Source organism: Symphalangus syndactylus, chromosome 20 (genome assembly GCF_028878055.3).
Source record: "Symphalangus syndactylus isolate Jambi chromosome 20, NHGRI_mSymSyn1-v2.1_pri, whole genome shotgun sequence".
NCBI classification, from domain to species: domain Eukaryota; kingdom Metazoa; phylum Chordata; class Mammalia; order Primates; family Hylobatidae; genus Symphalangus; species Symphalangus syndactylus.
In genome coordinates, this window is record NC_072442.2 from 18,379,076 (window position 1) to 18,393,402 (window position 14,327).

The window sequence follows — 14,327 nt, forward strand, 5'->3', positions numbered from 1 at the left end:
ACATTTTGTCAGGGGGAAATCTCTATAGGTTCACACTTCATTTGTCATTGGTACTTTGATAAAAATAAACTAGTTCATTCTATTTCTAAAAACAAGGCTGAATTATAGAAATTTATAAAGATTGTGAGTGGAACAGTTAAACTACATAAGAATGCAAGAACCTTGAGTATACTCAGTTAAAAGTACCCAGTTACTTACCTACAAATAACATCCTAATTAATAATTTTTTTTATTTTATGTTTTTATTTATTTATTTTTTAGAGACAGGGTCTTGCTCTGTCACCAAGGTTGAAGCATAATTGCATGATCTTAGCTCACCACAGCCTTGAACTCCTAGGCTTGAGCAATCCTCCTACCTCAGCCTCCCAAGTAGCTGGAAAGTAGTCTGTAGGGCTACGTGTCTGATGAGACTGTAGGGCTCATGCCACCACATCCTGCTCTTTTTTTTTACTTTTTTTGTGGAGACAGGAGCCTTGCTATGTCACCCAGGCTGGTCTCAAACTGCTGGACTCAAGAGATCCTCCCACCTCAGCCTCCCAGAGTGCTGGGATTACAGTCGTGAGCCACTGTATTCAGCCTAGTAATTATCTTTTTTATTTGTAACTAAATCTATTAAAATCCCAGCCTTCCTATCTCACTGCCATGAATTCTGAGAAAATATTGTGTTCATCTGCATCCAAATTTCATTTAAAATATCTGGTAATTCAAGCCTTTTAGTAATTTTTAGAAATAAATATACATATTTTATCATGTATCAATCTTAAAAACTCAGTAAGAATACATCTTGTCATTACATTAAAACTATCAATTCCAAGATATCCATAACATGAATAATCATGTCAAATGTATTTTAGCCAAAAGAAAATGCTATTTTAAGATAAAAACAATGGAGGAGTTAAAAAGTACAAAGTAGTATATCACTAAGATATGCCTTAAGTAAATATTTTACTATCAAATTCCTCATATATAAGAAACACCATGCAGTTTCACTTGAACAACATGTTACTGTGAATAATCTGCTATAATAACAAACTCCTTTGTAACAAGTAACTCTGCAAAATGAAATTACAACAAATTACCATTTAATTTATGGCTGTCACATGACCCAACTAATCTCCACAAGTGCATTAAAAACTTGACACTTGACTACCATGTCCAGCTGTAACTAACTGGGTTATTTACTGCCAATAAACTCTGTTTACCTGCTGTGTAGTTTCTAAGGGTCGAATTCTTTTCTTCTCTACTTGAAAATCATCATTTTCATCTCTGTATATGGATGCCTGTTTCTTAGCAGATAACTTTGCAGCCAGAGTGGTTTTTTCAGGGGAGTCTTATATAAGTAAAAAAAATAGCATAAATAACTTACATGTAGGCAATTTTTCTAGAAGAAAACTGGAACCAGGATGTAAGGTTTATTTCTAGAAATTTCATACCATAATCTAAAACATGAAACTTAAACATGTTTAAAAAGCACTTCTCTACCATTCAGTTTACTTTACCAAAGATTTTGAGAAATATGCTTTCAACAGGAAGAGTCCAATTTGATTTTTTAAATCGCCTTATGTACTTGTAGACTACTCCCAATAACATGATTTAAAATGTATAACTGCAAGGATCTCTGAAGAAAATATATTTCATGTCTGTAAAAATCTTTCTTCACAGTTTCTTTAAAGAGAAACTTTCCTACTAAGTTTCTCCACGTTCTTTAGAGCAAAACCATTGATTACAGAATCAAGCTCATATAGTCTGTCTTTTAATCCCATAATCCTGAAAGCTCCTTCTCAAGGTCATCAAGGACCTCTTAATCACCGAATAACATTAATTATCCCAATCTTACAAATGTGAACACTAGGTTTTTAAAAGTCCGGTAGCTTGCCTAGTATCATATAGTTATTAAATGCTAGAGCTTGGATGTGACTGAATCCTGCTGTGTGACTCCAACGTCCATACATGTAACCTCTTAGGCATACAGCCAACACTGTCTTCTTGGAACATAGCAAACACATTTGCTTCTTCCTTAATGTCTGTAACACTGCTCTTAACCATTCTCACACATTGATTTTTCCCTTTTCCTAAATATAAATATTCTTAAATGTACCCTCCTTCCTCTTTGCTTCTTTCTAAGCATTCTCTCCACTCCCATGGCTTGAATTAATTTAACAATCTTTTTTAACAATCTTTTTAGGCCGGGCGCGGTGGCTCACGCTTGTAATCCCAGCACTTTGGGAGGCCGAGGCGGGCGGATCACGAGGTCAGGAGATCGAGACCACGGTGAAACCCCGTCTCTACTAAAAATACAAAAAATTAGCTGGGCGTGGTGGCGGGCGCCTGTAGTCCCAGCTACTGGGAGAGGCTGAGCCAGGAGAATGGCGTGAACCCGGGAGGCGGAGCTTGCAGTGAGCCGAGATCGCACCACTGCACTCCAGCCTGGGCGAAAGAGCGAGACTCCATCTCAAGGAGTTTGGAGTTTTGAGATGGAGTTTTCCTCTTGTTGCCGAGGCTGAAGTGCAATGGTGTGATCTCAGCTCACCACAACCTCCACCTCCTGGGTTCAAGCGATTCTCCTGCCTCAGCCACTTGAGTAGCGGGATTACAGGCATGCGCCACCACGCCTGGCTAATTTTGTATTTTGAGTAGAGACGGGGTTTCTCCATGTTGGTCAGGCTGGTCTCGAACTCCTGACCTCAGGTGATCCACCCGCCTAGCCTACCAAAGTGCTGGGATTACAGGCGTGAGCCACCACGCCCAGCCAACAATCATTTATTACATTGAGTCTATCCCACGGCCAGAGACCATGGAAAAACAGTGAAAAAGAGAACCCTTGGCCCTAAAGGATTTACAGCAGAGAAAGACCTACATGAGCAGGTCCAATACTGTTTTCAAAACACAAATTTGACGCCGGCCCCAGTGGCTCACGCCTTTAATCCCAGCACTTTGGAAGGCTGAGGCGAGTGGATAACTTGAGCCTAGGAGTTCAAGACCTGCCTGGGCAACATAGCAAAATCCCATCTCTATTAAAAATACAAAAATTAGCTGTGCATGGTAGTGCAGGCCTATAATCCCAGCTACTCGGGAGGTTGAGGCATGAGAATCTCTTGAACCTGGGAGGCAGAGGTTGCAGTGAGCTGAGATTGCGCCATGCACTCCAGCCCGGGCAACAGAACAAGACTCTGTCTCCAAAAAAAAAAAAGAAAGCTTGAGATTACATAAACTCAGAAATGAACCTACGCCACATAGCACTGATTTTCAAGTTTTTTCTAAAGTGTAGGACTATTTTCTTTTTAAAGAAATGTTGCAGCTGGGCATGGTGGGAGGCCAGCACTTTGGGAGGCCGAGGCAGGTGGATCACCTGAGGCCAGGAGTTTGAGACCAGCCTGGCCAATGTGACGAAAGCCCATCTCTACTAAAAATACAAAAATTAGCTAGCATGGTGGTGCATGCCTGTAATCCCAGCTACTTGGGAGGCTGAGGCAGGAGATCACTTGAACCCGGGAGGCAGAGGTTGCAGTGAGCCAAGATCGCGCCACTGCACTCCAGCCTAGGTGACAGAACGAGACTCCATCTCAAAAAAAGAAAAAAAAAAAGAAATGTTGCTTAAAATTTCCAAAATAGGGATGAAAGACCCAGAACTTCCCTGAGCCACTTTCCCCCTTCCCTTATGAGTCATGTTTTCTTTATAAGGTTCTTAGAAACACAGTTTGAAAACCACTATACTCTAAAAATCCTAACAGTTTTGCCTTTCAGAAGTAGGTCTTTAATCTACCTTGAATGGGTTTTTGTATATGGTATAAAGTAGGGCTCCAATTTCAATTTTTTCCATATAGACATCTAATAGGCCCAGCACCACTCAAGTTCTTCCTTTCCCCTACAAGCTGTAGGGGCACTTCTATAAAAATATCAAGTTTCTGGATACATGTGGGACCGAATTAGGGTTCTCTATACTTTTATATGGGTCTATCACTGTGCTAACCTCAGTCTGTCTTAATTACTCTATATTTACATACAATAAATCAGTATATTTGGTGGATCAAATCTCTCACCTTGAACTGCTTCTTCAAAAGCATCCTGGCTATCCTTAGTCCTTTGCATTTCCAAATATATTTTAGACAAGACAGGTAATTTTGAGCTCTGCATGTCCACGCAAACAGTAAAATAGCCACAAAATAAACCTAGATCAGTGATTCTCAACCGGGCCAATTTTAACACCACCGCTTCTCATCCCAGGCATACTGGGTAATGTCTGGAGACATTTTTGGTTGTCACAAAAAGAGCAGAGGTGGAAATACTACTAGCATCCAGTGCATAAAGGCCAGGGGTATTGCTAAATCTCACAAGGGAGGGCTCCTACAACAAATGTCAATAGTGCCACTGTGGAGAAACTCTGTCCCAAATCAATAAGGGGCAAACTGACATGGGCCTATTAAGAGGGTAGGGAGTCCACCCAAAATGATCACTTAGTTTTAGAAAACCGAACTGCCATGTGCCAAATAAGGGTAACCCCAATTCATAAAAATAAAAATCATATTATCATCACATACAAAAAGGCTTATCTTCCTGGTCTTGATAGCAAGGGAGTTTGAAGGAAGTTCATCAAAGGGGTAAAATCTTTAAGACACAAAGTTAAAAAGAAAGAAGATATCTCCTGATTATGTTTTTTAAAATCTTCAAGAAACCTAAAAAATACCCAATAGAAAAATGGAGGCTGGGCACGGTGGCTCACACCTGTAATCCAAGCACTTTGGGAGGCTAAGGTGAGTGATCATTTGACGCCAGGAGTTCGAGATCAGCCTGGCCAACATGGTGAAACCTCATTTCTACTAAAAATACAAAGATCAGCCGGGCGTGGCGGCAGGTGCCTGTAATCCCAGCTACTCAGGAGGTTGAGGCAGGAGAATTGCTTGAGCCTGGGAGGTGGCAGGTGCAGTGAGTTGAGATCGCACCACTGCACTCCAGCCTGAGCAACAGAGTGAAACCCCACCTCAAATAAAAAACAAAAGAAAAATGGCAAACAACTTGATTAGGCAATTCACTAAAGAGGGTATCCAAATGACCAATAAACAGATGAAGTCACCAGAGAAATACTAACTAAAACCCAATGAGAATACCACACGTACACAAGAATGACTAACATTTTTTTAAACTATAAATATCAAGTATTAACAAAAATGGTGAACAACTTTCATACACTGCTGCAGGGGTTGGAGGGATCTGACCAGGGATGCATAAATTGATTCAACCACTTTAGAAAATGTTGTCAGTATCTACTGTAGCTGAACATACGTATATACTATGACCAGGTATGTGTCTATAGACAATACTTACCTATTCACAGCCTTTGAACAAGAATGTTCATAACAGCACTATTAAACAATACTGAAAACAACCCAATGCCTAACAACTGTAGAACAGATTAATAAACTGTGGTATATTCATACAAGGAAATAATACACAGAAACAAGAAGTACTACTATATGCATCAGCATGAATGAATCTCACAAATACAATATTAAGCAAAAGACAGATACAAGATTACATATATAATTCCATTTCTTTTTTTTTTTGAGACAGAGTTTCACTCTATTTCTATAAAAAGGCAAAACTCATCAGTGGTCACAGGAGGACAAGAATTACCTACGGAAAGAAGGGACAGTGACTGAAAAAGAAGATGAGGAGGGCCTCTGGGGTGTTGGTAATGTCTTTTTTTTTTTAATCTATGTAGTAATTACGACAGTGAAAATCCATCAAGCTATATACTTAGGATTTGCATTTTTCTATATTTAGTTTACAGATTAAAGGATTTACTTACAAATATAAAGAGGGTAGCAGAATACAACCTTGATTTTTCCCATTTAGACTATTCTAAATAACACTGACTCACAGTAATGTCAAAATCAAGTTGTGTACATATGGATAATCATTTTTCATATATGGTGCTGAACAACTGGATATCCACATGCAAAAAAATGAACTTGAATCCATACCTTGCACCATATACACACATTAACTCAAAACGGATCTTAGACCTAAATGTAAACCTAAAATTCTATCTGATCAAAGACTTGTATTAAAAATGTTTAAAGAAGTCTCAAAATTTAACAATAAGAAAACAAACTAATAAAAAATAGGCAATTATTTGAACAGACATATCATCAAACAAGATACATGGATAGCTAATAAGAACATGAAAATATGGGAAATGAAATTAAATCCACAATGAGATACCGCCACATGCCTATTAGAGTAGCTAAAATTAAGGCCAGGTATGGTGGCTCATGCCTATAATCCCAGTGCTTTGGGAGGCCAAAGAAGGCAGATAACTTGAGCCCAGGAGTTCAAGACAAGCCTGGGGGACATGGTAAAACCAACAAAAATTAGCCAGGTGTGGCGGTGCATGCCTGTAGTCCCAGCTACTCACGAGTCTGAAGTGTGAGGATCACTGGACCCTGGGAGGCAGGGGTTGCAATGAGCCAAGTGAGCCAAGATCATAGTACTGCACCCAGTCTGGGCAACAAAATGAAACCCTATCTCCAAAAAAAAAAAAAAAAGAATGGCTAAAATTAAAAGGACTGACAATACCAAGTGTTCACAAGGAAGTGAAGAAACTGGAACTCTCGTAACTGCTGATGGGAATGTAAAATGGTATGACCACTTCATGAAACAGTTAGGAAATTTCTTAAAAAGTTGTCCGGGCACGGTGGCTCACGCCTGTAATCCCAACACTTTGTGAGGCCCAGATGGGCAGATTACTTGAGGTCAGGAGTTCGGGACCAGCCTGACCAACGTGGTGAAACCCCATCTCTACTAAAAGTACAAAAATTAGCCAGGTGTGGCGGCACATTCCTGTAATCTCAGCTACTTGGGAGGCTGAGGCAGGAGAATCGCTTGAACCCAAGAGGCAGAGTTTGCAGTGAGCTGAGATCGTGCCACTGAATTCCAGCCTGGGCAAGAATGACTCTGTCTCAAAAAAAAAAGTTAAAACATACACACCTACAAAGCAATCTGGTCATTCTGCTCCTAGTATTCACCCAAGAGAAATGAAAACATACATCCATACAAAGGTGTAGATGCAAATGTTCCTAGTATCTGTCTTTGTAATAGCCCAGAACTAGCAATAACCCAAATATACATAAACAGCTAATTAGATAACCAATTTGTAGTATATCCATGCACTATTACTCAGAAATATAAAGAAACAAACTATTAATATATGCAACAACATAGAGGAATCTCAAAACAATTGTCGTAAGTGAAAGAAGCCAGACAAAATAAGTACACATCCTGTATGAATCCATTTATATAAACTACAGAAAATGCAAACTAATCTATAGTAACAAAAAGCAGATAGGTGGTTGGTTGGGGAGGTTAGTTATGGAGGGGTGGGAAGGAGGGATAACAAAGGTCCATGAGAAAACTTTTGGGGAAAGTGAGCATGTTTAAAAACCTTTGGAGAAAGTGAATATGGGTTTGGTGTGTATGTTCACTATCTTGATCCTGGTGAAAGTTTCATGGAGGTACATATGTCAAAATGTATCAAAGTGTACCATTTAGGCTGGGCGCGGTGGCTCACGCCTATAATCCCAGCACTCTGGGAGGCCAAGGCGGGTGGGTCACTTGAGGTCAGGAGGTCAAAACCAGCCTGGCCAACATGGTAAAACCCTGTCCCTACTAAAAATACAAAAAATTAGCTGGGCGTGGTGGCAGGCGCCTGTAATCCCAATTACTTGGGAGGCTGAGGCAGAGGAATTGCTCGAAACCAGGAGGTGAAGGTTGCAGTGAGCCGAGATCATACCACTGCACTCCAGCCTGGGCAACAGAGCGAGATTCTGTCTCAAAAAAAAAAAAAAAGTGTAACATTTAAATATATGCAATTTGTTATGTCAAGTAAACCTCAATAAAGCTGTTTTTAAAAGGTTGTATATAAATATTATATACCAGAATTCCTATAATTAGCTGAAAATTAATCCCATTCATTCCTAACAACAAATATTTATCTGGCGTCTACCATATGCCAGGCACCCTGCTAGAGTTCTAGGGATACAATGGTAAGCAAATTGACAACATTCCTAACCTCATGAAGTATACAGTCTGCCAAGGAAGCAGAGATTAATAAAAGATTTAGACAGACACATATAATACAAAATGTAACAAGTGCTATAAAGGAAAGGTACACAATGAGAAGACAGACTATAATAGGGAAATCAAATCTACTCTGACAGAAAAATCAGTGATGGATACCCCAAGGAGGTCACATGTAAACTGAGGAAGAAAAGGATAATAAGTTGAAGATGGAACTTTGCTCAGAAGAGACACTAATAGAAGCAAAGTCTCTGAGGAAGGAGAAAGCATAAATAATTGAAGGAAAGGAAAGAAATCCAAAAGGCCAAAATCGAAACAATGTAGACAACACTATTGGTCACCTATTTAACAACTATTCCACTTCTCTTTCCTCATTTCTACCAGAAGTTCAATCATCTACCCTCCTCTGTATAGTTATGTGCTTCAGAGGAAGCTGACTCCATCCTTGATTTTAGGAAATGGATACTGTTTGTTTTGACTTAAGTCAAACATGGCAACCTCTGTCTCCCTGCTGGTGACTGGTAAAGGAATAAAATGAGTAAAAGCAGAAGAAAGGGTTAATGGATGCTCTAAACAAGAAATGGTAGTTTGGACTATGGAGGTACCAATGGATATGGAGATGTACATCAAGAAATAAGAAAGAGCAAAGTGTCCAGGATGTTCTCTAGGTTTCTTAGGTAAATAATAGTCTATCCTTTCTATACAGCCAAAAGCAGGAGAAATATTTTTAAAATATATTATTAATAATCTTACGTTACTTTTAATATATTTATCTAAAATTAGTAAAAATTATTTAAAGATCACACATAAACATACCTGATTCTCATATAGGATACTGGCCTCAGAAGGCCAGGCAAACTTATCAAGAATGAATCAATGAGGCTAATTAGATTTTATCTCAGGATACAAACATTGTTTTATAGAATTCTAATATACAGTTAACAATACTGGCTACAAATAACATCAATTTTGGAAAATCATTTATTATGCCTTGCCTTCGTTAAAAAATTATTTAGGCCAACAAAAATGTCTCAATAAATTAAAAGTCAAACCAAGAATTTAAAAACGTCTAAGGATTTTTGACCACTCTGTGTTATTTTAAAATAATTCCATAGAAACTAGATAGAGATATATACTCAGTTATGCTAACCAAACTTATATAAATTAGAGCTTATAACAGTAATAATTAAGACTCTTATTACAGATATCAGCTGATCCAGGCAAAATATAAATTACCTTGACAAGCTGATGAAGTGCCATTTCTTTCAGAAGGTGGTGTGCTTGGATAGTTGAAATGACGTGAAGTTCCTTGGTTCATGTCATTGTTTGTAAAATCCTTTGAATGGCATGTACAACAACATGACAATGGTACTTCAGCTTTTTCACTTATGCCCTCATCTGCTGCCTTCCCTAAAAATGAAAGAACCTCTATTTATAATACATCTAATTAAATAAATATTAATCATTCTCTGCAGCTAGGGTAAGTAACCAGCCCAGTTCACCCAGGATTGGGAGGTTTCCTAAGATACAAGATTTTTAGGGCTAACACCAGGAAGGTACCTGGAAAACCTGGACAAGCTGGTCACTTTATCTGCAGCATCAAATTAGGACAGGAGAGAAATAAGCCAAAAATGTTTTGTCAGACACAGTGGCTCACGCCTGTTATCCTAGCACTTTGGGAGGCCAAGGCGGGCACATCAGTTGAAGTCAGGAGTTCGAGACCAGCCTGGCCAATATGGTAAAACCCTGTCTCTACTAAAAACACAAAAATTAGCCAGGCGTGGTGGTGCACGCCTGTAATACCAGCTACTCAGGAGGCTGAGGCAGAAGAATCGCTTGAACCTGGGAGGCAGAGGTAGCAATGAGCCGAGATCGTGCCACTGCACTCCAGCCTAGGCAACAAAGCAAGACTCTGTTTCAAAAACAAAAACAAAAACATTTATAGGGAAATTATCACCCATTTATGTAATCTGTAAAAATCTAATAATCTAAGATTAATAATGTAATAAAAGTACAACTACTCAAGTATTCATTTATATTAAGATTTATCTAAAATTCAAGAACGGATTGAAACAAGGACCTAAAGTATATTCTTAATTACTACTCTTTCCCTAAATGAAGAATTTGAAAGTTCAGTATATTAAATAATAATCTAACACATAAGGGTTAAATCATTCCCCACATTATACTTCTATTTCAAATAGAAACATGTTTTTTGATGTATTAATTCTGATACTTGCATCAAAATACATTTTAAGGTCAATATTCAAATCAACAAAATAGGTAATTTTAGTACCTAAATATAATACCAAATTGTAATAAGTTTACATTGTGTGCCTACATTGTATACAAATGTACAATTCATATACCCCCAAAAAAGTTAAATAATTTATTTTTAAAAATAATCAGTATTGACATTGTTTTCCCATTTGTACCATATAAATATTCCTAATTCTGTTTTCCAGACATCTGCCATTAAGACCTGAAGTTAGTACCGATAAACTCATTTTTCCCAAAATTAACATCAGTGAGAATCAAAATGAACCAAAAGCTTATGAAATATTTACTTTTCTTTTTTTTTTTTTTTTTTGAGACAGAGTTTCGCTCCTGTTGCCCAGGCTGAAGTGCAGTGGCGCAATCTCGGCTCACTGCAACCTCCACCTCCCAGGTTCAAGTGATTCTCCTGCCTCAGCCTCTCGAGTAGCTGGGATTACAGGCACAGGCTACCTCGCCTGGCTAATTTTGTATTTTTAGTAGAGATGGAGTTTCTCCACGTTGGTCCGGCTGGTCTCAAACTTCCAACATCAAGTGATCCACCCGCCTTGGCCTCCCAAAGTGCTGGGATTACAGGCGTGAGCCACTGTGCCCAGCCTTAATATACTCTTATTAGTAACAAACATTTCATTTTAAAAATGTATATTATATATATACACCTATATACACATACATACATACATACACATACCATGTTTAACCTCAAATTCTCCTAATACCTTTAGGTTAAAGCTATCTAATGTAACTAAAATGTATCCAATATTATATTTCTGATTCATTATGTAGTTTATATAGTCTTTCATAAAAGTAAATATTAATAGGCATTTGTTAGCAAACAAAGTAAAAATAGCTTGGCCTGGTGGTTCATGCCTGTAATCCCAACTACTTAAGAGGCTGAAGCAGGAGAATCACTTGAGCCCGGGAGTTTGAGGTTACAGTGAGCTATGATCACATCACTATGCTCCATCCTGGGTGACTCCACTCAAAAAAAAAAAAAAAGGAAAAGTAGTGGGAAGTAATATAAATTCATACAAACAATATTATACTAAATTTCTGTTTATCTGGCATTTTAACAAGTAGAAAGATCAACTAGAATGTATTCTTTTTTATATATTCTATGTGCTAATGTTATGAGAAAGGAACAGGTAAGCAAATATATTAAAGGATTCCCCCCCAAAAAAAGCAATTAGTATGTGTTATGGCATCATGACAGCCCATCTCTTGCATCTTTTACATAAAAATTATCATCTAATTATTTTCATAATGATAACTCTAAGCATCCAAAACTTTGTTTGTTTTCTGTCACCCAGGCTGGAGTGCACAATCACAGCTCTCTGCAACCTTGACCTCCTGGGCTCAAGCGATCCTACCACCTCAGTCTCCCAAGTAGCTGGGACTACAAGTGTACATCACCATGCCTGGCTAATTGATTGTCAATTTTTGTAGAGATGGGGTATCACTATGTTGCCCAGGCTGCCAAGTCTTTATGTACTTTCCGACTCATCAAAAGACTAAATTATGTTCAATACTATTTTAGCATTACTTAAACACATTTTGCTATATTGAAACTCTTTTGGAAGATTTATAACTTATTTTAAAGAAACATCTTTAAACAAATATTTAAGTTAGTGACAGCATGGCTGAACCAGTCTGGATAAAGAATACTGTATTGTATTTTTTCAGATCCCAGTAAGCAACCTGAAGATATCAAGCAACTACTTACCACTAAGAGATTGTTGCCATGCTAAAGCAGAACAAAGTAAGGCTAAGCTTTTTCCACTTCCTGTGGGACTCTCCAACAAACAATGTTGCTTACTATTTAATCCTCTGAGAATCTATGAACACAGAAGCCAATGAAAAAGATTAATAAACATATTAACTTTATAAAGGTCTCTCTCCATCTGAAGTATAAATAGAACAGCAAGGAGAAGTGAGATTGCACTCCAGGGAACACAACAATAGCAGAAGGAACACGTATTTAGTTAAATCCAAACTGTATTCCTTTACACCTCTCCCTAAGATTATCTTAACAAAATATCAAGCACAAGAGAAGAAAAGAGCAATCTGTGCCAGAATCATGCAAGAATCAATGATTTCTGTAAAACCAGAATACATTACTACCTATCAATATCTTTGATGAAAACTTAATGAAGGATACTGCTAGTGAGAGTACAAATTGTTACAATTACTTGGTAGAGAAATAAACAATTTCTTATAAAGTGAAGATGCCCAGGTCCAGCAAGTCCAGTTCTATCTGTACACCCAAAACCTTTCCCACATGAACACAAGGAAACATGCATAAGAAAGTTCACAGCAGCAGCCAGGCACAGTGGCTCACACTTGTAATCCCAGCACTTTGGGAGGTCAAGGCAGGTGGATCATTTGAGGTCAGGAGTTCGAGACCAGCCTGGCCAACACGGTGAAAACCCGTCTCTACTAAAAATACAAAAATTAGCTGGGCGTGGTGGCACATCCCTGTAATCCCAGCTACTGGGGAGGCTGAGGCAGGAGAATAGCTTCAGCCTGGGAGGCAGGGGTTGCAGTGAGCCAAGATCACGCCGCTGCACTCCAATCTGGGCGACAGAGTGAGACGTTGTCTCAAAAAAAGAAGAAAAAAGAAAGTTCACAGCAGCATTGTTTGTAATTGCAAAAGAATGTAAACAACCTAAATGTCCACCAATAAGAAAATGGACAGATAAATTCTGGTATATTCATCCAATGGAATTTATACAACAATTAAAATGGATTAAGAATCAACAGGGCTGGCTGGGGGCGGTGGCTCACGCCTGTAATCCCAGCACTTTGGGAGGCTGAGGCAGGCGGATCACGAGGTCAGGAGATCGAGACCATCCTGGCTAACACGGTGAAACCCCGTCTCTACTAAAAATACAAAAAAATTTGCCGGCCATGGTGGCCGGCGCCTGTAGTCCCAGCTACTCGGGAGGCTGAGGCAGGAGAATGGCGTGAACCCGGGAGGCGGAGCTTGCAGTGAGCCAAGATCGTGCCACTGCACTCCAGCCTGGGTGACAGAGCGAGACTCTGTCTCAAAAAAAAAAAAAGAATCAACAGGACTATACATTAAAAATAATGCTAAGTTTAAAAACTCAAGTTCTGCATGAAAGACAAGGTACAGTATCACATCAATGCACAGTTTAAAATATGTAAAATAATATTCTATATTGTTTATGGAGACATAGATATGTAATAAAAGTATAAAAACATGGCTAGGAAAGGAAAAGAACAAATTCAGGATACTAATAATCTTGTTACCAGTAAATAAGATATGAAGTACATATGGCAAAATAGATTTAACAAAACTGGAAAGCTGGTTTACTCAAATTTGTATATTAATTTTCTACATGATCCAAACAAAACAATGGTGAGAAAAATAGTATTCTGTGTAAAAGATAGTAAATACTCTATAGAAAGCAGTTTTTCATTAAAAGTACAGAAATTCCAAATGAGCTGAGAACATTTTTCAGAATGTTCTTCTTTGCCTTAACCACAGATATATACAGTTTAGCTGCAATCAGTAGTTTCCCAGAGGTTAGGTGTTCTTCCAAGTGAACCCAGAAAATATTCTCCATTTACTGAGAATATGAATGCAGTCACATACTCAATGTACTTTATGGGTCATAAGTATCTATATCTTAATAAAAACTTAACTGCTGAAAAATACTTACAGAATTCATCATAGCAAGCTGTGACGGGTAAGCTTTATAAGGAAAGTAAATCTTCACCCCGCCAATTGTATATTCAGACCACACTGAAGACATAGTGCTTTCCTGCTTATTTCAGATTCCTAACTACAACAGAAATGAAAATGGCAAATATTGAGACACGCCTTTCAAAGAAAAGCAGGGAACAAAACTAAGAAATCTGGAAATAAAAACTGGAATTAATAAAAGTATAAACAAAACAAATGGAAACAAAATAATGTCCTAGTCTTATAAATCACAGTGGTCAAGAGCATGTCT

General features: G+C 38.2%; 1 protein-coding gene across 7 annotated transcripts in view; it reads right to left on the reverse strand.

The window, feature by feature from the left end:
* The window catches only part of BRIP1 (BRCA1 interacting helicase 1), a 190,394-nt gene that overhangs the window by 174,252 nt on the left and 1,815 nt on the right, over positions 1 to 14,327 (reverse strand). For 4 of the 7 annotated variants that reach the window (XM_055256722.2, XM_063628492.1, XM_063628491.1 and 1 more), the window contains exons 2-5: positions 14,034 to 14,156; positions 12,074 to 12,185; positions 9,313 to 9,486; positions 1,203 to 1,330 (exon numbers count right to left, since the gene is read on the reverse strand). In XM_055256722.2, coding sequence (XP_055112697.1) covers positions 1,203 to 1,330; positions 9,313 to 9,486; positions 12,074 to 12,185; positions 14,034 to 14,126 — 507 coding nt within the window. In that variant the 5' untranslated portion in view covers positions 14,127 to 14,156. The remainder of the gene's footprint in view (positions 1 to 1,202; positions 1,331 to 9,312; positions 9,487 to 12,073; positions 12,186 to 14,033; positions 14,157 to 14,327) is intronic. The other 3 variants (XM_063628493.1, XM_055256721.2, XM_055256723.2) reach the window with 2 other exon arrangements.